The sequence below is a fragment of the Myotis myotis genome, unplaced genomic scaffold (assembly GCF_014108235.1).
Source record: "Myotis myotis isolate mMyoMyo1 unplaced genomic scaffold, mMyoMyo1.p scaffold_m19_p_5, whole genome shotgun sequence".
NCBI classification, from domain to species: Eukaryota; Metazoa; Chordata; class Mammalia; order Chiroptera; family Vespertilionidae; genus Myotis; species Myotis myotis.
This window is the reverse complement of record NW_023416357.1, coordinates 66,378,408-66,402,941: the sequence shown is the minus strand read 5'-3', so window position 1 is coordinate 66,402,941 and position 24,534 is coordinate 66,378,408. Positions and strand designations below refer to the sequence as shown.

At 38.9% G+C, this 24,534-nt stretch overlaps 1 protein-coding gene across 11 annotated transcripts in view; it reads left to right on the top strand.

Annotated features, from left to right (window-relative positions):
* Positions 1-24,534, top strand: part of EPB41L4A (erythrocyte membrane protein band 4.1 like 4A) — a 214,602-nt gene that overhangs the window by 112,621 nt on the left and 77,447 nt on the right. For all 11 annotated transcript variants that reach the window (XR_004967774.1, XM_036310756.1, XM_036310760.1 and 8 more), the window contains 6 exons: positions 4,065-4,143; positions 12,171-12,268; positions 13,420-13,540; positions 16,281-16,368; positions 18,744-18,832; positions 19,435-19,498. Coding sequence is in view for 10 of the 11 variants with exons in the window: in XM_036310756.1 (XP_036166649.1) it covers positions 4,065-4,143; positions 12,171-12,268; positions 13,420-13,540; positions 16,281-16,368; positions 18,744-18,832; positions 19,435-19,498 (539 nt within the window). In the remaining variant the exon portion in view is untranslated. The remainder of the gene's footprint in view (positions 1-4,064; positions 4,144-12,170; positions 12,269-13,419; positions 13,541-16,280; positions 16,369-18,743; positions 18,833-19,434; positions 19,499-24,534) is intronic.

The window sequence follows — 24,534 nt, the reverse complement described above, 5'->3', positions numbered from 1 at the left end:
TCTATCAGTCAGAAGGAATAGCGACAAAAATGACAGAATACTTGCTAGTCACCAGGATTCTCATGGGCAAGTCTTGATTTATTAATCTCTGTGTTAATGGGGGACTTTAAAAATATATATATATTTTATTGATTTCACAGAGAAGAAGGGAGAGGGAAAGAAAAACATCAATGATGAGAGAATCATCGATTGGCTGCCTCCTGCATGCACCCACTGGGGATCAAGCCTGGAACCCAGGCATGTGCCCTGACCCAGAATCGAACTGTGACCTCTTGGTTCATAGGTCGACGCTCAACCACTAGTCACTCCAGTCGGGCTGGGGGACTTTTTATTACCATTAAAGGTCTTGAAATTAGTCTTTAAAAGGTAGATTAGAGGATTCCCAGCTTCTGGCTTCTATATATTTTGCTAAAGTGAAACAGTATTAATTTACTTTGCATAAGGGCTTCTTAAAGGGTTTCTTAAAGTTTAAGAATGAGACATGGATTCAAGATCATAATAACTTGGGAATTTGCTTCATTAGCACCTAGTTTTATAGTCAGTCTTAGACATAGCCTTGCTCCAAAAATGTCCATTTCCATGGCCTTTGATTGATCTATAAAACAGTGATGTTTATGAAAGATTTTGCTCATTCTATAGTTATAATTTCTTCCCTGAGAGGCTGTATGGAATAGTGGCCAGAAAGCACTGAACTCCAGGAGCAAACTTGATTCTTAGTTTGTGATCCCTGTGATCTTAGGAACTTACCTCCTTGGAGCTTCAACTGCCTTGCGTACATTACCAGGTGGCTGTTGAGAATCAGATGTTTAGGAAACATTTTTGTACTTTGCCAAATGCAATCATATGGTAATGATGCCTTATATTTAGAACACACGCCATTTTATGTGTGAGCTATAAGTCCTTTAAGAAAATTAGCTCAAACCAAATGTTTCCAATTGTGTATTTTTCAAACTTCTGCATAACTGCTCATCACCAAACACGTTTGAAGTGGCTGGTTGATCAAGAGGGTGTAATCTGTCATGTTCCAGAGGATAAAAGCAGCTCTGGACTCCGGACGAGGCCTTCTTCCTTTGTGCACAGTCTCAGCAGCATCTGTGCTCTTCCTGCCCCCAGATACCAACCCCAGTGGCCTGCAGGCACAGGCCGACCCATCTGATCAGTAACATAGGGCTTGATTGACAAAGACGGATCAGCAGAGGGTGGACTTCCTGGCTCTTCTAAATATTTAATATTTAATAGTCTGTGCCTCCTTGACGTCTATATTCAGGGAGAAGGGTGTGCTTTTCAGAAGCACAGTGGTTAACGTAGAAATCAAACATATGGATCAGCTCTAGTGGTAAAAAATTACAGCAAAGTTTCTTTTAGAATTTAGTTTTTAAAGAAGCTCTAGCATAAGGAGTGCCTACCCGGATGAGGGAGAGGAGCAGGGCTGTAGTCTCGGTTGACTTCTGTGTCCCAGGGACAGGGCAATGGGGTTCTACAAGCATAGCGTGTGTGGGTCATAATAATAGTAAATACTGATGTAGTTTGTATATTAAAAGTGCATTATGGGTTTATTACCTATGTTCCATTTAATTTCCTTTCCCCAACTTCTAAAGTTTTTGACTTAATTTACTCATAAGACTTATAGTTCTGAATCTAAGACACAATGAAAATAGAAAAACTAGTCTACTAGTCTTTCTGTCTACTGCACACTATCAAAGACCGAGGGTCATAGGAGTAGGTGGAAGTATTTTTACTGAAGTGCATACTTTATACCTTTTTTATTTGTGTGGGAGAGCTTTTGTTGAAGAAGAAATTAGAAACTCTGATCACCAATCAGTGCACCAGGTAGCAAATCTGTTTAAAACAGTTCTAATATAAGATCTGTTTAACACACTGCTGTGAAGTGTGCAGCTTGCAGAGAGTGCGGGTTAGATTCATACTCTCTGAAATGGAGATATTTCTAGGAAAAGCATAATATATTGTGGTTGGCATCCAAGGGGCGTGTGCCCTCTTCCACAATATGAGTGTTTAACTATTTTATGTTGGCCCATGTAGGTATGTTTCCAGGCTTTGTTTCATATATATTTGGTATTAGTGCATATAGTTCTTGTATCTGGTACGTGATTGAGATGAGAAATGCCTTTTTAAATATGTAAGGACACATTCTTAGATTCAGAAAAGTTTAAGAATGAGACATGTATTGACCCTAATCCACATAGTTTCACTGATATTTTTTTTTTTCTAAAAAGGTAAGAGTATACATGGTAAAATATTTCTAACATATCAATTTTGCTAAGGGTAGAATAAATGTTCTCATTGGGAAAAATGGTTAATACGCGAGGGGACGGATGTGTTAGTTCACCTGATGGAGGAAACCCTTTCACAATGTATACGGATATCAAAGCATTCCCTTGCACTCTTTACGTATCTTACAATTTCAATCGTTGTACTGTTGATATTTGGCTCTGTTGACTAATGAGTTTGCCGACCACTGGGATAGACCATACATACACAGATACCTGCATAGTTGAAGTCTTACTTCATTTTATATTTCCTTTTGTCTTTAGAAATTCTTAGTGAGTATAATTTTTAAATAACTTTATTGATATAGCTGTGACATGTAAAAATTGTATATAATTAAGGTATACAACTTAATGTTTAGATATATGCATACATTGTGAAAAGATTATCATAATCAAAAGCTAAATAACTTATTTATCACATCTTTATAGTTACCAGTATGTGTGAGAAAATTTAATTTTTATCCTCTTAGCATATTTCTAAAATACAACACACTGTCAATAACTAACATCACCAGATTGTATGTTAGATTCCCAGAACTCATTCATCTAGTATAACTGAAACTTCATACTCTTGACCAACTTCGTCTCATTCCCCCTCCCCCAGCCTCTGGCAGCCACCATTCTACCCTCTGCATCTATGCGTGTGACTTTTATTTTATATATTTTTTAATTTTTAAAAATTTTGTTTTTAGTTACAATTCAAATTCAATATTATTTTATATTGTGTGGGACTATTTTAGATTCCACATATAAGTGAGATCAAGTAGTATTTGTTGTATCTGGCTTATTTCACCTAACATAATTCTCAAGTTTCATTCATGTTATCTCAAATTGGAGTACTTCCTTCTTTTTTATGGCTGAATAATATTCCATTGTGTGTGGGTGTGGGTGTACCACATTTTATTTATCTATTGTTTCATTGATGGACACTTCGATTGCTTACATATCTTAGCTATTATGACTAGTGTTGCAATGAACATTGGAATGTAGATATCTCTTTGAGATCTGTCTTTCATTTCTTTTGGATAAATACCCAGTAGTGGGATTGCTGGATCACATGGTAGCTCTATTTTTAATTTATTGAGGAACTTCCATACTATTTCCCATAATGGCTGTTCCAATTTACATTCTCACCAACACTGTTGTCTTTTTTTTTTTTTTAACATTTTTTTACATTCCTACCAACAGTTGTCTTTTTGATAATAGCTATTCTTGAGAGCTTGTTTGGAGGTTCTAGCAGGGGAGCGCAGCTACTCGTATACCCTTGACCGAAGACTGGTCCTCTCCTCGGGGGGGAAGGTTGTCCTCTTCGACCGAGCGCGCAGCTTCGGGAGGGACGCACATGGATCGGTGAGGGAGGAGGGGGACACCCGCCTAGCCAGCCAGATCAGCTGAATCAACCCTGGCGATCAATGGGGTGACAGATGTCGCAGCCAGATCGCCCTTACATCCATATAATAGCTATTCTTGTAGGTGTAAGGGGATGCCTCATTGTGGTTTTGATTTGCATTTCCCTGGTAATTAGCAATATTGAGCACCTTTTTGTGTATCTGTTAGCCATTTGTATGTCTATTTAGGTGCTTTGCCCATTTATTTATTGTTTTGTTTTTGCTATTAAGTTGTATGAGTTCCTCATATTTTGGATATTAACCCTTTATTTAGTAAATTGCTTGTAAATATTTTTGGAAATATAATTTTTAATAGTTGTATAATATTACACTACTACTTTGCCTAATTATTATGTTAAATCTAATTAATTTCTATTTCTTATTTTAGCTGGACCTCCATATACTTTGTATTTTGGTATTAAATTCTATGCTGAAGATCCATGTAAGCTTAAAGAAGAAATAACCAGGTACAGTATTGACTTAGCTTTTGAACAGTACATGTATGGCATATACAAAAGGTTTTATTTAAAAAATGGAGTCAACCATTTGGATGCATGTCTACCTGCATTTTGTAATGCATCTCCTGCGAGAATTAAATTTAAACCAGCATTGCGTGAGGCAGATCAATGTCTGATGATAGATGTGTATGAACAGTGGTATGCACCTGGGTGACACAATGATGGATTTTGCATCTGTTGCGATGGGATATTTCCGTATCATTCTTGTGAAGGATGCAGTCAGCCTCTGAAGTCATAAAAGTAGCCGTTTGAACTGGGTAAAGGAAGGTATTTTAATGCTCAGTTTGTCTATGTAAATATAAATTTGAAGAGCCATTTATTTCTTTTTAATTGGTTATAGCTTAGATGTTAGCTGTCCGGGGGTTTCACTTATATCTCTGTAGGAAATTAAAAAGATGTTTTTAGTGTTTTATGATGTATTACTTCACCTTTGTCATAAAATGTTTTATTTCAGTTAAGGCAGAATTTTCAATAGGTGTTGATTCTGTTGTTAAGATAGCTCAATCCAGTATTTGAAAGTGGTTTATAAAGAGCAGGCAGTCCTGTGATATTTTCACTGTTCCACCTGTGACTAAATTGCACATGGTAGCAAAACAAAATCATTTCCCCCAACTTTACAAGTAGCGCCTAATTTGTTATTCAAAAAATTTGAAATCATATCTTTGAAAACTAAGTTAGTCTGTGGTTTTGTTCCTATTACATTTTTTCATCTTTCCCTTACACTTTGTTTTGCCTTGATTCTAGACTGCACACAAAAGAGTGATTTAATTGGATATTTTCTGTTATACCCTGAAGTGCTATAATTAGGCCTCTTCTTTAGTACTGTGCTGATGTCTGCGTTCACATTGTCTATCACCACATTGTTAGCGAGCATTTGGAAAGCAGGGCTGTCCATTCAGCTCTCTGTGAGCACACCTCTGTGGGAGAAGGTCTGGGGTGTTGGGGAAATGCTGAAGAGTGGGATTGTATTGATAAGAGTTTTATGAATATTCTTGCAGTCAAGAAGGATTTCTGAGTTGTGGGCTCATGGGGAAACTGAGTCCAGGTGATATAAAGGCACATTTATTTCTGTAATTCATTAGGGAATTGTAAGGAAACAACATTTTATGAAAATACGAGGAAAGTCCTTCATTTTGAGGTTGTCGGTAACCTCTCTGTGCCTGTTTCTTTGTAGAACTATAGATGTACCTGTCTCATAAGGTTTTTGTAAGCTTCAATAAAATAGCGTATGTGAAACTCTCATACAGTTGACCCTTGAACAACACCGGTTTGAAATGAGTGGGTGCACTTGTTCATGGACTTTTTTCAATAAGTGCTGTAAATGTATTCTTTCTTCCTTGTGATTTTCTTAATGATATTTTCTTTTCTCTTGCTTTATTGTAAGAATACAGTATAACACATGTAACTTACAGAATATATCTTGACTGTTTAAGTTATTGGTAAGGCTTCCAGGCAACAGTAGGCTATTAATAATTAAGTTTTGAGGGAGTCAAAAGTTATATATGAACTAGAGGCCTGGTGCATGAATTCGTGCACCAGTGGGATCCCTCCGCCTGGCCTGCAGGATCAGCCAAAACCAGCTCAACCAGCTCTCTGACATCCCCCGAGGGGTCCCAGATTGCGAGAAGGCGCAGGCCAGGTTGAGGGACCGCACCGGTGCACGATCAGGGCTGGAGGGGGGCAGTGTCTTATAATGCATTACATCCCATCTGTTCACCAGATATTAATGATGACCAGACATTTCCTAACAGCTCATTAACAGAATACATAGGTTTGTGTTATGTACAAACCCACAAATAATTTGGTGCCACCTGTTTTTAACTATTAGACCAGATCATATAGTTAAGAACCAGATGATATAATTGGCTTACTTACATGTAATGACCACAATTTATAATTTATTTTTACTGCCAAAAACATATAGTTGAATTTAGGTAAATTAAATGTGTATTTAATGTGATATTACTGTGCACTTATTCTTAGTGTGTCCTGAAGATAAAGTTAATGATTTGCATAAATATGTTAAGTTGGTAGGCAAAATGGACTTTTTAAAAGGAGTCAATTGTATGAGATAATTTTGGCAAAAGAAAAAACTGAAACAAAAAACCAAAATTCTCCAGTATACATTATTAAAGGATGAGTCTACTTAGGCCATCCTCTTCAAATTGAACCTTTATCTTGCTTCATTTCTTTTGAAAAAACTTCTGGCCTTCTCTGTATTGGCCCTTAAGTTATTTATAATTTTTTTATATGAAAAATAATACTGTGGTAAACATGCTTATACATACTGCTTCTTCCACATTTTTTTGGTAATCATTGTTTCCTACGTATTGTGCAGATGTCTTGCACTAATGAACCCATTCGTTTTACTCCTACATAGTATTACACAATTTATTTAGCCATGCCTTGTGGTGGGCTCTCCAGTGTGTTTCCTTTTTAAAAATTATATCGCCGAAACCGGTTTGGCTCAGTGGATAGAGCGTCGGCCTGCGGACTGAAAGGTCCCAGGTTCGATTCCGGTCAAGGGCATGTACCTGGGTTGCGGGCACATCCCCGGTGGGGGATGTGCAGGAGGCGGCTGATCGATGTTTCTCTCTCATCGATGTTTCTGACTCTATCTCTCTCCCTTCCTCTCTGTAAAAAATCAATAAAAATATATTTAAAAAAAAAAAAGATTTAAAACTCTTTAAAAAAAAAATTATAGATAGTTCTGTATTGAATCTTCTCATGTACATATATGATTATACTAGGTAGTATTCCAGAAGGATCTTGTAGTTAGAGGACAAAAGGCTAAATATGAATGGGATACACAGGAAAGTAAGGTTCCAGACCATGAGAAATGTAAGTGAAAGAATCATATAAACTTGGAGTACCTGTTATGTGCTCTAAAATATGTCTATGCAGAATAAATATAATCTCTCCCCTCTTGTCAGTCCTTAAAGTAATTCGTGTCCTCATGACATCTGTTAAACTTAACTTCAGTTCCAATTCAAAATATTATGACAGCCTTCTGTGTATTCCATGTCATTCATAGCTCTGAGCCCGCTGCACATTTGGTGAACATAATGCAGTATGGGTTAAGGAGATGGGCTTTGGAGTCAGACAGGCTGAGGTTTGCATCCTTGCTCTGCAACTCACTAGTTGTGTAATCTTGAGAAGATTACCTAATCGTTTTATAATCTGTATTCTCATCCATAAAATGGAATTAAACTGTTTCTTCAAAAAGATGTTGGAGGAATATATGACAATACGTGCAAAGTGCTTATAATGCAAAAATGTAAGTAGATGGTACAGTTAGCTAAAATGGAAACAGTAATAATTATTTTACGTTTTCAAATTATTGATTACAAAACTAGGGAGGAAAAGACCAACTGGAGCTCTGAGACAGGTCTTTCAGGTTAAAATCAATCCACTAATCAGAACTTCCTGGGTATAGTTGTTCATTTAACTATGAATCATCCTACTATTGCCTCTAGCCTGCATTTCTTGAATTTGTATGAAAAGACAGAATTCGCTCACTCACCTGCCCTTCATTCAGTAACTACATGGAGCATTGTGTTTCAGTGCACTGAGTACCAACGAGATTCAGTAGAGACCAAAGAAAGATAGGGTTTCAGTACGAGGAGAGAGGACAGACAGACTGCATTGCTTTGCTGACAACGCTATCTATGATGTCATTGAAATTTGCCTGAGCTTTTAAGGATCTAACAACTATTTCTACAAAAGAAAATAATGTTAGTTCCAAATGACTGCTTCATAATGAACACTTTTTAGCTTTTGAAAACAGGTCTCTGTTTTATAATATTTTATAGTATTTTCTGGGGATTGACATTAAGCTTGTCAGTTATTATTGCTACTTTGGTAGTCCATATTCTTCACGTTGTGAAGGTTAGCTTGTTTCAGCTTCTTTGGTAGCTGAGTGACCTTCAGTTACATGTCCACTTCCAGAGTCCCCGTCTCTGCGTGAAGATAGTGGCCCTTAGTTCATCAGAGTTGGAGGGAGGGTCGAATTCCAGTATGGATGCAAAAGAAATTTTTGTGAACTTTAATGGACTATACAAATGTAAGGTGATACTATTGCTACTTTTCCTGTATTTTAATCATCAGTTTTAAATCTCTGAGGCTAAAGTGTTATTCCAGAACTTCTTTGTCCCTTTCTCTTGAGAATTAGTGGTTGCTTCCTCTACAAATTTTCTTCTTAAGCTGTACATTCTATTTCCTCCACAGTGTTTAATATTATGTTATTATTTAAACATTTCCCTCTGTCCCTCGCATTTAAGTTGATCCAAAGTGACTCAGCTGCTGTCCCGAGCTGTGTTCCCTCTCTCTGGTGCAGAAGCCAATCCTGCTTCTGTGTGGATAGGAGCTCTCCTTCAGGGCCATGTTCAGCTGGCACCCCAAAATCAGACTTCTGCTTGTCCCCAGTCTTTCAGACTCCTCACCAGGGCCTCCGGTCAGGTGCTCCTCAGGCTCTTTGGTGTGAGCATTCCTCGCTGTCTTTCAGGAGAACCTTCTGTCTGGGCTCCTGAAAGATCAGGGTCTCTCCGCCCCTTCTCTGAGCAAACCTTCTTTGCCCATTTTTCTCGCCTCTGATACGTGCTAAATTGTTCATGGTTCGAACATCCTTGGTATCAATTCAGCTGTCTTCATTGAACAGCAGATCCACGGAAAACTGTGAGGCCAGTATTTCAGCCCTTCTCTTGTGCTGTACTGGTTGTAGTGTTGCAGTAAGGAAAGATGGAGCACTTCTCCCCCAGAGCCCACAATCTAGCTAGGGAGATAGTGCATACACACCAGTGTGGTAATTTACATAAAAAGGTGACCAGTTGTTGCTTTCTGAAGCTCTGCCTTGCATCAGAATGTATTCTGGAAAGCTTCCTTATTAAGTGGATCATTTTTAGTCAGCATCTTTTTTCCTCCAATAGGGGTAAAATATAACTAGGGTCACAATATAATTTATTGTTCAAACCCTGACACTGCAGAATGACTAGGAGAGTTATTAATACTTAGGCATGTATAATAGGCACAACTAGAACTGTCCTAGGTAAACTAGAATATAGATTCACCCTAAAACCAGAGATAAACAATGACTCAAGCATCTGTTCATACCCTTAATCAGAATGATTAAGAACCCTGGCTGGGTAGCTCAGTGGATTAGAGCATCATCCCTATATGCTAAGGTCGTGGGTTTGATACCGGTCAGGGCACATACAAGAATCAACCAATGAATGCATAAATAAGTAGAACAAGTCAAAATTTCTCTCTCCTTCCCTCCCTCCTTTCCTCTAAAATCAGTTTTAAAAAAAGAAAGAAAAGAAAGAATGATGGATGGAAGGGCCCAGCTACTCTAAACCTGTAATTTAAGTAAAATATTTGGTTGTACTCTAAGTCCCATAAAATGGACAAAATTATTTATATACAGTTAATTACGAATAGGACCTGATATAGTGTTTGTTTGGCATATAAAAATAGAATTTACTGTGTCATAAATTTGTCTTATATAAAACTAACATAATGCTTGCTATCATAAAGATTAATCAAGTTCCTAATTAAAAATAGTTTACTTGTCTTCCTTGATTTTAGTGGATTTTTTTATGCAATGACTTAAAGATTTCTAGTATCTTTGAAAGGCAAGTTATCTAGAGAAGTTTGAACAGATGTCCTTTTTTGCCTCTTTCTTCATGAATTTCTCAGCAAAGAATGTTCAGTTTTTTCCATTTTCATCCTTCTGTCTGTTCATTCATATAGCCACCCATCAGGACAGCAGTCTTTACTGAGTGTGCGGAGCCCTCTAGAGTGGGAGCAGAATTAACAATGGGTTACGGTTCCTGTCCTTGGTGTCTGTCTTTCTCTCTGTTTCAGCTCTGTCTTCGTTGTTCCCCTCCCTCTGTTTCTCTTTTCCCTTTCTCTTTGAAGCAAACTCTTATGGGATTAAATCTTTCAGTTTCTGTGTTTGGCAAAGGATTTGACTGTTCAGTCAGATGTTATAAACGTCTTAATACAGCAAGACAAATATTCATCTGTGACCCATTTTCTAAAAAAAAAAAAAAAAAAAAAAATACACTTCAGGAAAATAAATTCCAAGTTAACAATAGAGAAAGAGAGTGTGGCTAAATGCAAGTTTCTAGCAAGCAGTAGTAATTCTAGTGCAGTGTCTCTTTTGTTATAAGCCTTTGCATTTAATATCTGCTAATATCACTTTACTCCTCTTCGAGAGGAGCACAGATGACTATAACAAAGTGGATTTGGTAGCCAAGCATTCAGGGAGTGGAAAGTAATTAAGTGGGGCTGGAAAATGTGAATGATGGGGAGTGGTGGTGATGGGAAGCCAGTGGTTAATGGCAAGAGATCTGGCTCAGGAAGTAGGCAGAGGTCTTACAAGCTATTTTAAGGATCTTGAACTTAATCCTGAAGACCTAAGGGTTGTTTTTTGTTTGTTTGTTTGTTTAACAAGGGAGAGACGTGATCCTATTTACCTCATGGGCAGGTAGTTTGGAAGGGAGATTAGTTTGAATGATGACAGAACATGAAGGTTTTAGAAGTTCAGTGGGCAGTGACTGGGAGTAGGAGATGGAGAGAAGTATATGGAGCCCCAAAACAGCAGGTTTAGAGATAGAATGTGGGTGCCAGGGCTTGCACGTTGTTCCTAGGTTTCTCTTACTTGGGTGTCTGGAGAACTGTGGTGCCATTTATTGGCAGTGGAAAAGCACAGGCTGTTAAGCAGGTTTTCACTTCAGCCTGTGGGCACAAAGTTGATATCAATCTTCTAGAAATGATAAGAGTAGCAGCTAACATTTGGTTATCCTCACTAAGGGCTTTAGTTGTAAGCATTTGGAAAAGAGAAATTTATCACAACTGATTTTTAGAATTCATTCTTTGCTTTTTTTTCTGCCCCTTCCCAATGACATGTTGCAAAGAAAGATAAATCACAAAGGACAGCCTGGGGGTGTGTGTGTGTGTGTGTGTGTGTGTGTGTGTGTGTGTGTGTGTGTGTGTGTGTATCTGATAGAGAAAGACAGGGAGAGAGAAAGATGGTGGCTGGGGCTTGTGTTGATTCATTGTATTGGTTCATAAACCTCTGGCCTCTCTCAACCCACTGGCAGAAAGCCTGAATGGAGGGCGGGTAGGTGGAGGGTGGGAAGCTAGCCAGAGTTGCCTAGCACCCTCATTAAGAGAGATCTAGGGTCAGGGGCCCTAGAATCCAGGTATGGCTCTGCTATTTAGCTCTTGTGAGATCTTGGACAAGTTACTTCATCTCTTTGTGTCTGTTAGTTTCTTTATCTGCAAAATGAAGGTGATAATAGTCCTGACTTCATTTTAAAGTCTTACATAAGTTATTGTATGTAAAGTACTTGGAATGAGTTACTATATTTACAGTGTTTAGAACAGTGGGTGGCACTCTTATGATAACAGGTTTTCTTTAGGCAAATGGAATGAGCAAAGCTGCAGATAATGGGCAGGATCTTAATAAGTGGGAGGATTGATAGAATGACACTATCATGACCTTTTGTCCTTCATCAATGATTGTACACCCTGTAGATAACACGTCATCAGGGCTGGGTCCTTGTGATTTGTTCCTCCCATTATGAGCATGTTGTCAGCAGTGGCAATGGCAGTAATGACAATGTAACAGTAGCTTACATAGAACCTCCACATCAGCCGTGTGAGGTGTAGCTACTTCCCTGTCTGAGTTTTACAGGTGAAAAGATGGCTGTTAGAGAGGTCAGGCAGCCGACCACGCCACCGTCTGCGCAGCACTGGGGCTGGGATGCAGTCCAACCAGGCTAAGTGGAGAGCCTTCCCCTTTTAGTCACTACCCTGCATTGCCCCTGCAGAGGGTACTTAAAGTCTATTCACACAGCCGCCCCCTTCGTACAAAAAACCAGGAAGCGTTCTATTTTCATTAGTCAGGCTCTGAAGCTTCAGGTCTGGGTAGTGTAAGATATCATTAATCTCGTTTTCCATTTCTCTTTTAGATACCAGTTTTTCTTGCAAGTGAAGCAAGATGTCCTTCAGGGCCGGCTGCCCTGCCCTGCCGGCACTGCTGCTCAGCTGGGAGCATATGCTGTCCAGTGTAGGTTCCACCGACGTACATTTGCTGCAGAGATTTTGAGAACAATGTTTGAATTTTTCTTTTTAAGGGAGCTTATATGCTAAAATGTTTCTTATCAAGATGTTTTACTGGAAAAAAAAACTTGAATTTAGTCAGAATCAGGTTTTAATCAGGTCCCTTCGGAAGAGGTCAACATGAAGCCAGTTATACATTCCTTGTGGTGGGTCCCATGCAGGTTTAGTCACGGGCGTAGCATTGATTCTTGATTAAGTGGAGGGTCTGGAAATCTGTTCTCTCGTTCCACCTGAGCTCATTGTTCCCTGAAGCTGTTGTGTCTCAGAGACCACGCTGCTTCCAGGCAGCTGTTGTGAAGACCCTATGCGGTCAGGTGCCAGCGCCAGTGCAGAGTGTGGCACACACTTGGCACTCACTGCACTTCAGCTCTTGGCATTGATATTTGCTCCCCTGGGGGCATTTCCAGGCCGCATTGTCATTTTTGAGACTGAGGCTGAGGATGGGGGCAATGAAACAGCATGTTCCCTGCCTTTGAATGGCCTTTGCAGATTAGACCCAGCCTAGAAAAAATATCCTAGGAATAATGTTGCATAGATGAACTTGGTTGGGTTTGTAAGGTGGATTAATGTAAGGAAGAGAATTTTTTATAAGCCTAATATACTGAGCTTTCTGGTTTCATTTTGCTTCTTTGTATAAACTGTAATGGGGTTATGTGCAGCATTGTATTATATTTTCATGACCATTATGTGTGGCAAATACATTTTGAATCACATGCTCCATTTCTTGGTGTCATTGTCTGAGAGGATATATTGGGGTCATGGCTGTTATTCAATTCTAATATTTCCAATGTCTGTACTCTAAATTGTTTATAATTTTTTTTTCATTTAAATGATAAGAATAATTGGAATGAAAATAATTATGGTCTTTCAGAAAGCAAAAACACAGAACTTATGTTTTTAAGATAAGGTTTTTTTTATACCATTCATATATATGCACATCAGAGTTATTTTTTACTAAAACTATTTACATATATGTGAATTTATTAATAAGGCATTTGAAGGACATGTTTAAGCATGATAGGAATATTTGTATTCCTGTATATTGGAGGAGAATATTTTCCTAAAATGAAAAAAATTATAGTTTTTTTCCTTTTTTAGCTGAACTTGGAGATTATGACCCATATAAGCATACTGCAGGATATGTGTCAGAATACCGGTTTGTTCCTGATCAGAAGGAAGAACTTGAAGAAGCCATAGAAAGAATTCATAAAACTCTAATGTAAGAATCACGTTATTAACTATAATTAACAGGCTGTACATTAGACCCCCAGACGTCATCTTTGACCAGCGTCTCCCCCATGTCCCTGAACCTGATTGCCAGCCCCTGGGAGCCTCTATTCCAGTCTCTGTTTCTGTTAGGTTGGCTTTTTTGGATTTTGCATACAAGAGATACTGTGTCTGTTTTTCTCTGACTTATTTTACTTAGCATAATGCCATCAGGTTCTATTCATATACTTGAAAGTAGCAAAGAGAGTAGATCTTAAATGTAGGTCTCACCACAAAAAAGAAATGGTGACAAGATGGAGATGTTAGCTAAGTACGGTGACCATCATTTTGAAATATAAAACTGTACTAAATAACTCAGCCAGCGTTGCTCAGTGGTTGAGCATCAACCTACGGACCAGGAGGTCACTGTTCAATTTCTGGTCAGGGCACATGCCCAAGTTGAGGGCTTGATCCCCAGTAGGGCATGCATGAGACAGTTATCACTGTCTAAGACAGTGCTAAGACAGTGCTAAGACAGTGCCTGTAACAACATTGTGAAGGGCAGTGTGTTTGGCATATTCTGAGAATACTAATTCTACTAGGAGTTTCAAAGTACAGTTATATTTTGAAATTATCAAGAGCTTTGATTCTCTCTCATCATTGATGTTTCTATTTTTCTCTCTCTCCCTTCCTGTCTGAAATGAAAAAATATATATATTTTTTAAATGTATCAAACACACACTACACCTAAAACATACACAATATCAGTTCATTATATCTCAATAAAGCTGGAGAAATAACATTTTATATTACATCAACCACCGTCCTTTGCTATTGGCAGGCTCAATGAGTTTCTAGAATGATAAATTATTCACCTTTGCCTGGAACATTCTAGTATTCTTTTTCTTTTTCAAGTTTTAACTGCTTATAACACTAAGAAGCTCATAGAAAATCCAAACAATTTATAAAGTTTAAAGGACAGTCAAGATATTTTTTGTTAATGGCCTTTCAGACTTCCCTCTATGAATAATTTCCGATAGAGAAAATATATTCTGTATAGATTTGTGTATGATTTTACATAAATGGAGTCATGCTGTATATACTGTATTTTTGCAGTCTTCTACTTTTTCAGTCACTAGGACCTTGTGAAATTATTTTTAAACTATAAATATAATTTATAACCACAAAAGCTTTAAGGTATTCTGGATCTGCTAAGTCATAAGTATGTAAATTCTTCACAGTTATAAGCAAGTCCTATTCAGTCTGTAGCAATGAATCTGAAAATAATGATGACACCAGTGTGGAGCCTCGGAGAGTATTATGTTAACACTACAATGCACCTCTGAGAATATACCCAAGCCCCTAGTAGGATTTTCAAGTAATGGCCTGTAGCATTGAAGTCATAATTTAATTATAGTTATTTTGGTTAAATCCTCTATACTGATTAACTTTGCTTTATTGCCTCTTATGTAACATTCCCTCTTGAATTTGCTTGTTTTTAGATGTATTATAGTGAAGGGGGAAAATGCAGAATTAATCTGGTCAACAAAAAACGTTTGCCTACAGGATCTGTTTCAGTGAGTAGCAGAGAAGTCAATTGCTGAATTGCAATCAGGGAAACCAGGCTCTCCATCTTGTATTAGCATGCACCAGAATGCTCTCCAGCTGATTATAGAGTCCTTCACTTTACGGTTTTGCTGAAGTGGGTGCTAAGACAGTGCCTGTAACAACATTGTGAAGGGCAGTGTGTTTGGCATATTCTGAGAATACTAATTCTACTAGGAGTTTCAAAGTACAGTTATATTTTGAAATTATCAAGGAGCTTTGAGTGAAGGGCCTTACATATTGTATGCAATGATGTTGACAGTGTGACTGTTATTTCTAAGAGAAGAAAACTTGATCAAAGTTTGGTAGCTTTGTTGTGTCTAATTTTCAATGAGTGGTCGCAGTCTTCATAGATTTGAAAAGTATGGTTTATGACTGGATTTTCCAGGGTACCATAGCTGCATCGAAAGAATTTCTTAATTTTAAAAAATTTACAGCTCCATTTGTTAGCCATTAAAAAAATCTCTCTCTCACACACACACACACACACACACACACACACACACACACACACACCATTTCCATTCATCCATGGAGATTCTTGGCCAATTCTCACCCTCATTAGGAATGAATGCTATTTTCTGTATATTATCACTAATAAAGATTTGGGGAATATGTCTATCCTTTGTATTAAGATAATGACTAGTATTTTTTACAATTTCTAAATATCAGACTGCTGTGCTCAGGAGGTGCCACTGAGACCCCAGTTGGGTGGTGGGGAGCCCATTCTCTTCTTGCTACCCACCACCGCTCTCACCCCTCTTGCTCCTGGTGAAGAGCTGCTGGTGCATGGAGGCTTTGCACTCTTTGTCAGGGTATACTTTTTTAATTTGAGTGCTTATATTCTTACTAATCTCTCTCGGGGTTTCTGAAATGGAGAATTTTTCATATATGCTAGGACATTGGGACTGGCTATAATGAGCAAAAATAGACTTGATAAATGAAATGAACTTGATACAAGTGTCACCTTGTTTCAAGGGTGTACAATTTCGTCATCAAGAAGGCAAGGGGCTTCTTGAAGTACAAAGACTTGGGTTTGCACTAGCACAAAGGGTTACTTATTTTTCCAGGGAACATGGCGAGGATGGTTTCATTCCCTATGTCGTGGCTGTCATAGAGTAAGCTCTTTGTTTTTGTGCTGGGTTCAGGGGTCAGGCTCCTTCTGAAGCAGAGCTGAATTATTTGAGGACTGCAAAATCCCTGGAGATGTATGGCGTTGACCTCCATCCCGTCTATGTGAGTAACATTTAATTAACACAAAATATTTTAATCTGATGACATTTTTCTTAAAGTGCCACTGAAACTCCCAAAGGAAAGCTGCAATCCTGTTGTGTAGAAAGCAGATGATGCTTTTTCATCTGTGTTTTGCAAACACAGAGAATCTCTTGTGTGGATTAAACCCTAATGAGTTTTGCATAGAAGTCTGTGATTATATTTCCATGTGTAGAAAACAATTAAATGGGCTTGAAAACACAATCTGGAAAACAGTTCCAAGGGGCTTAGCTAAACGTCAAAACAATTTAAAATTGGTCTGTAATTGATTGTATTAGGCAGAAAACAGGAGGGTTTTCCAAAAATAGGTTTTACGGCTGAAAAACATTAATAAAATTACTTAAAGTAGGCGTTAGACAACAATACAGCTACAACTATTTGTGGTTCTTTATGCATCTATCTGTAGGTTCTGTCAATATTATAGTTACTGCCTATTATAGTTTTTAAAAAATATATTTTTAATGATTTCAGAGAGGAAGGAAGAGGGAGAGATAGAAACATCAATGATAAGAGAGAATCATTGCTTGGTTGCCTCTTGCATGTCCCCCATTGGGTATCAAGCTCACAACCTGGGCATGTGCCCTGACCAGGAATCAAACAGTGACCTGGTTCATAGGTTGACGCTCTACCACTGAGCCACACTGATCGGACATCTATTGTAGTTTTTGCCACTGCATTATTAGAAATATATTTGCAGATTTTCTTTAGTAACTGATGAAAACTTGCTGAATATAGTCACTGAGCAATTACACAGAATCTGTGTTGAATGTTCCGGATCTGGTCTTAACCTTTGAACCACTTCTCTAAGGTTATCAATTGGTTATTCTATGCCAGTGAGATTGAAATGTGATGGTCTTTCATTTTATGAGTTTTATTAGCAATAGTCAAATTTGGTTATTTGAGAAAATGAGCCATGTACCTTTACCGGAAATGAATTGCTAAAGATTATAAAAGGCAGAGTGTTTGTCAGTTGGATTAGGGAACTCAATTTTTAAGGAACCCTGATAAAATTTACTGTAATGTAAACTCAGTCATGCATTTATTTTGTAATATGTTTTTTGCTTTTCAGAGTTTGTAAAGAGTTAGGTGTGTCCCTGGGTATATATACTATTACTATGATAATAAAAGTTACATATTTGGGGGGAAGTAGTAGTTCCTTGATATATTAAATTTCAGTCTCATTCATCATTAAATACTTCATACAATTGTCCTTCATGAAAGCTTCTACAATTTAGTGGGCTAGTTATCTTTTCCCCTTCCAGCTACAGTAATCTTGTTAGGTTTTCAGTTTTAAAAAAACGTATTTTATAGGAAATGTATAAAAAGAGAGTCTTCTGCAAAATACTTGTGTGTTTGTGTAATGTTTATCCCAAGTCACAATGTGGGCAGTAGGAGTTTATGGTAAGTAAACTGGACTATTTAGACTCTTCCATGCATTCCTTTAAGATTGAATTTTTAAAACTGAAAGTGGGCAACAGTTGGTATTCTTTCAAAACTTATTAGTTGACTAATGTCCTTGGGACTATGACTTTGCAATCTGTTATTTAACCTCAGAGTAGAAATAAGATAAACATAAACAGATATGTCCTTGGCACCCACTCTGCAACTTTTTCATTTCAGAATCCCATTTTCTTAATTGAGATTTATTATTGCCTGGAAATTAAGGGTCTCTAGTCTTTATCAGAAGAGACTGTATTTTAAAATTTTGAGCAGTCTTAAAGTCACAGGTGTCAGTGGGAAGGAGCGTGTAGTGACCTCAGAAAATCCAGCTGTATGCCTGCAGGTGGCTGCCTGAACTTTCTGGAGAGGGTGATGGTGAACAAGGTCTCATGATTGTTCACATCAGAAAGTAAGATCAGTGAGTCCCGGGTAAGGGACCATTGGTAGAAGCCAGTGGCTCTTAGTCCTTGGCTGCACAGGAGGATCACCTGGAGCATTTTTGTGTTTTTGATACCTGGGCCCCTTCCTTGCAGATTCTGATTTAACTGGTTTTGGTAATGCCCAGGCATCAGCATTTCAAGCTGCATGGGTGATTCTAGTTAATGTGCAGCCAGGGTTGAACAATGGGGTGGGTCGATCAGAGGCCTGATTAGTAGTCCAGGCTCTTTTAATGAACTGAGGTTGCAAGTATGAATGCACTAGAAAAAATTTCTTTAAAACTTTGAAAACAATGAGCAGCAAGTTAGCTACCATCATAGCTTAGCTAGCTTTCTAAGCTGACGACTTTCAAAAACTAGATCCAATATCAATCTGACAAATTATATTTGGCCGGTTACAGTTTGATCGTGTGCATTTAAATGAATATATTTATAGTTATAGGCATGTGTTTGTTTTTGCAGGGAGAAAACAAATCTGAGTATTTCTTAGGATTAACTCCAGTTGGTGTTGTTGTCTACAAGAATAAAAAGCAAGTGGGGAAGTATTTCTGGTAAGTATAAACTGTGGCAGTGTTGGTGTTCAAGTTATATACTGTATGTTTTGGGTTTATGGGACTTGTGTGTCAGTGAAAGGGTTGGGAAAAGAAAACAGGTACACTTCTAGTAGTTGATAAATATGAGTGAAATTGGCCATAAAGTTTCTCCCAATGCATATCAGCGTATATTTTCTCTGTAAATTTCAGAGAAGTTTTCTCTGTGATTCTGGACTCTTGTCGGTGGAAGCTGTGTAGTAGGATTCCCCACAAGTTCCAGTGTGCACTGCTGGGCTGGGTTCCCAGGACCACTATGAGTTCTCACTAAGCGAGAAGGTGTGAGAGGGACCAAGAATTCTCTGGCTCTGCACTGGGTCTGGGAAAGTAACACTGTTGGGGCCGGGGATTCCAAGCGTGCGTGCATTTACTGGAGAAGCACAGAATGAGAATGGAATTTGGTTTAGGGAGGTGTATAGAGCAGAGGGTATACAGGGAACTCTACAGTGATTGCAGTAGTATAGAAGGGAAACAGTATGAACCAATCTTTTTCCACTGAATTTCTGAAAGGTTAATTCTGAAAAATAGCACCACCACCACCATCTGCTTTTTTTTTTTTTCAGGCCTCGGATTACAAAGGTTCACTTCAAGGAGACGCAGTTTGAACTCAGAGTACTAGGAAAAGATGTAAGTTTTTGTTTGGCACGTAGCTTAGCTGAGCAGGGGGGTCTCGTCTCCTCATTGATAACTGCAAAGACATGGTGAAGTATGGCTGCTGTGTTTTCTTCAGCTGCAACCACATGGAACTTGGTTACTGGACTTAGTGCACAACTTCTCAAGGAGGGGCAGGGTAGAAACGAATGAGTTGGTAACGGAGAAATGCCACTTTAGTTTTAGCAAAGGGAAATAAACCTTCCTAGAGCAGAAAAGAGAATAGCAGGAGATTGTCTTTATTAGTGTAATTTGCTCTTCGGTACTGTCTGCGAAGGATTCGTATAATCAGAAGGGTGCAGCCTGCATACAGGCTAAAAAGTGTCCTAATTTTGTCCAAAAGTAAATTAAACCATCTGTAGGGAGTCACACTTCTGCTGTTTCCTTAGTTGGGTGTGGCAGATAAATCACATGGGAAATTCTGGATGTTTTCAAAGGAGAATGTAAGGCGAGGGTGCAAAAGTGCTGGTCCTCCCCCTACAGCTTGGCTGTGTCCTAAGGATTGCGTGGATAATGGGCACAGTATCTGTCAGAACCTGGGGTTGCCTTCATGCTTGGACAGGTAGCTTTTAGGAAACTGGGCAAAAGAAGGCAAGGATATTAAAACTTGCTTTTAATCCACCTGTGAAAATAATGTTCTCTGAAGTGCTATGGGATAAATGAGTGAGAATATGATGTAGCAGAATCCACCCATCTCTCTCTTTAATACTGACTTTATGCAAAGTTCAAAGTGAATGGCATTGAGTTATTGAGATATTTGTTGTAAAAAAGGGAAGTAATAAAATCTGTGCTTATGCATTCGCAAGTTGAGACACAGGAAAAGTGTGACTGTAACTAGAGCTAGAACGTGATACCTCACAGGTAGCAGGTGCTCAGTAAATATCCATTGAATAATCAATGAACTGATCTACTAAGATTAAGTGCCACCAGATTAAAAACCCGACACTACTAATCAGTTCCTTTTTTAGAAAAAATACAGTGATCCTTCCTTTCACTGTATGTATGACATGCTGCCATTTATTGATGAAATTAAAGTTGGATTTTGAAATGAGTTTTAACTTGTAATGAGGGGTAAATTCCAGATTTTTAAAGAAATAATAGTCCAACCCTGGCGGTTTGGCTCAGTGGATAGAGCATCGGCCTGTGAACTGAAAGGTCCCAGATTCGATTCTGGTCAAGGCCACATACCTTGGTTGTGGGCTCCCAGCCCTGGTCAGGGCATGTGTGGGAGGCAACCAGTCGATGTGCCTCTCTCACATCGATGTTTCTCTCTCTGTCTCTCCCTCTCCCTTCTATTCTCTCTAAAAATCAATGGGAAAATATCTTTGGGTGAGGAGAAGGAAGGGAGGGAGGGGAAGAGAGGGAGGAGAAAGGATAGTCCAAAAACCTCAGAGTAGTTCTTTTAACAGTCTAGTTTGAAGGAAATCCAGTTTTCAACTCCTGATTAGACATATCAATCTTAAATGTGCTAATATAAGTTTGAATTAAAATCATCCAAAAAGTACAATAAGTAATTAGATAGTAGAGTTATCTACTTTTCCATCTTGTCACTGGTTTCATGTGACAAGGCAAGGCATACTGTCTGTTCAATGCATTGAAAATAATGTTTCAAATTTTTAATAGGAATCCTATCTAATAAAGATGGAATATGCAAATTAACCATCACTCACAACAAAGATGGTGGCGCTCACAGCCAATAAGGAGGGAATATGCAAATTGATGCAACAAAGATGGAGGCAGCCGGGTCAGGATGCTTGCGTCATCACCATGGCGACAACACAGGCGTTCCACCCCGCCTCAGCTGCTCCAGGCCTCTGGGCAGCATGCACACAAGCATGGAGCAGCTGGGGCAGGATGGGACGCCTGCTATGAGGGGGGTGGAGGGAGCTACAGGAGGGCAGCAGGGCTGGAGCGAAGGCAGCTCCAGCCAGAGCGAAGGCAGAAGGCGGCAGCCAGAGTGAAGGCCTGGGTCCCTGGTGACGGAGGGAAGCCGGTGCTGGCAACCAGGAGAAGGAATCTTCATGCATCGGGCCTCTAGTATGATAATAAATGATGACTTTACATGGAACCATTACTATTATTCAAAGTCATTTTTTTCTTTATATCTAAGTTTTTTTTGTGAGTGAGGTCCTTTGGTGAAATACTCTTATGCTATTACTACTGGCCCAGTGCACGGATTCATGCATATTGAAAGGAAATTAATTAGAAGAAATATTTTAATATCGCTATTCGCCCTTGAAAGAAAAGTAGTAAAATGTATATGAAAATAATATATAAATTGATTAATAAATAAACAATAATAACATGATATAACAACAAAGGCAAGATATAAAAACAACAAAAACATGATATAAAAACAACAGTGATGTAAACAATGACTGATAAATTGATTAAACTTATTCTAATATCTCCCTGTATACCACATTAAGAGTGAAAACACTTTCAGCATGCTTGACTAATTTCTCTTGTGATGAAGTATTTACAACTTTAACTTTAATGGCACACACTCTTCGAGCTCAAGAGAAAGCAACATATAACTGACCATGTCGGAAAACGGGTCAGGGATGAATATTCCTACTCTGTCTAGAATTTGTCCTTGTGATTTATTAATAGTTATTGCAAATGCTGGCATCATGGGAAACTGTCTTTGAATTAATTTAAATGGGAGGCCACTGTCAGATGGGGACAAATCAATTATTGGAATCAGACCAACCTCTCCTTCTGCAGATCCTGTTAATACAGTGGGGCCTTGACTTAATGAGTTTAATTCATTCCGTGATGGAGCTCGTAACTCAAATTACTCGTATGTCAAATCAAAAAGTGAATGAGTGAGACACGTGATGCTGGGCTGATGTGGTGTTCACTGTGACGTTCGCTGCGCCAACTAGCGGTGGGATATCTGAAGCTGGCTCCTAACCCGAATTTTAGCTCACAATTCAAAGCAAAATATTGGCCGAGAGACGGCTCGTATCTCGAAAAACTCGTTAGTCTGGACACTCGTAAGTCAAGGCCCCACTGTACTTCAGAGCTTTACATCTATCGCACATGCTCAAGTCAACATTTACTTTTAAATCGCCAGTGAGTGTCATATGTACTGGCCGGTCGGTCAGACGGTCAGATGGACGTTTGGTCAGTCACTTAGCCTTTTATATATGTAGATAGATTACAGTGCCTTAAAATTCTTCTACTGCCATGGGATAACTAACTGGTAAAGTCACAGCTAATTTAAACGTTCCACTTCTTAGATTTCTTCGTGATTAGCAGAGAATAACAACAACAAAGTTGATATCATCATGTTATTTTTCTACTGGCAGTCTCCATGGTATGACCTGTTGGCTTTTTAAAAATATGTTTTATTGATTTTTAGAGAGAGAGGAAGGGAAAAGAATAGAGAGAAACATCGATGAGCGAGGAACATCATGGATCGGCTGCCTCCTGCACACCCCCTACTGGGGATTGATTGAGCCCGCACCCTGGGCATGTGCCCTGACCAGAAATTAAACCCGTGACCTCCTGGTTTCTAGGTTGACGCTCCACCGCTGAGCCACACCAGCTGGGCTGACCTGGTTTTTTACACACTCAGTGCCTGTCCCTTCTGCAGCTGTGAGAAGAAATGGGTCGTGAAGCCTGGTGTCAGTGATCTTTAGGACGGTGGTAAAGCAGGTCACATAACTCAGGCTTGAATCAAAGGAAAATGAAAGAACTTAAACAGCACAGTAATTTAACCCGAGCAATTCGTTTCCTGAGCATTCTTGCTTTGCGGAGCCTCCTTTCTCCACCAGGGCACTTTCTCTCCTTTCTCTCTCTGTGAGGCAGTGATTTACATAATGGTAGAATTAAGTTGATTATTATGGAGGCCTCGCTGTAATCATGGATTAAATAGAAAAGTCCCCTGAAACCCATCACCTGCAACAGTAATCATAGTCAGCTTGAAAAATGGCTGAAATGCTTATTCTGCTGGTTTTCTGGTTGGCTGGTTCCATCAGAGAGACTAAACTCAGCATGTTCAGTTCTGTTAGGGCCAAATTCATAGATTCAGTTCCCAAAAGACAGCAATGTCCTTCAGATAGAAGATCTTCCTAGTGTGACCCTGTGCCCGTAACATGGTCTAGTTCCACTGTTTTTGTTATTGTTAATCCTAACCCTCACCCAAGGATATTTTCTCCATTGATTTTCAGAGAGAGTGGAAGGGAGGGGGAGAGAAAGAGATAAAGAAACATCGATGTGAAAGAGGCACATTGGTTGGTTGCCTCCCACACATGCCCCAACCAGGGCCAGGAATCGAACCTGAGCCAAGGTACGTGTCCTTGACCCAAACTGAACAGAGGCAGAGAACCAGGCTGATTAAGGGGAGATGATGAGAGGGAAGTCAACACGGGGATGGAGAGAAGTGGGCAGATTTGGGAGGCCCTTGGGAGGGAAAGTTGCTTCTGATTAGTAGCAGATTGAATGTTTTTGTGAAAAATACAGAGGACTTTTGGATCATCCCAAAATGTCTTGGTTTTATCAACAGGGAGAAAGTGCCGTCCCCAGGAGTAGGCCCAGAAGTTGGCATGTACTAAACATATTTGTTGAATAAATGAAAAAAAGAAAAAAGAAAAAATGCTGCTCAGATTACTTTTATGTATAATGCATCATGAAACTAACCTCAGCTAAACTTACCCAGTGTGACAGGATGTAGAACCAAAAGGTTCCTGGCAACTCTGGCCGTGAGTAATTAGACCCACTTGGCCGAACTCTTGGCCTGCTCTGAGAAGAGTGCAGGGGAAGTGAGGATGGCCAGGAGCTGTCACTGTGCGTCAGCAAGTCCAAGACGCCTCGCTTATGTAAGCTAGAGTTCCTTTCACGTTTTAAGTGAAACTATAGATTTTTTTAAAGGTTTTTTTATTTGAAAATAATTCCAAATTTACAAAAATCTGCAAAATATTACAAAAACATGGCCACCTGTTGTTAGTCACTTATTGTTAACATTTTATTTTATTTTATTTTATTACCTATACACACACATACTC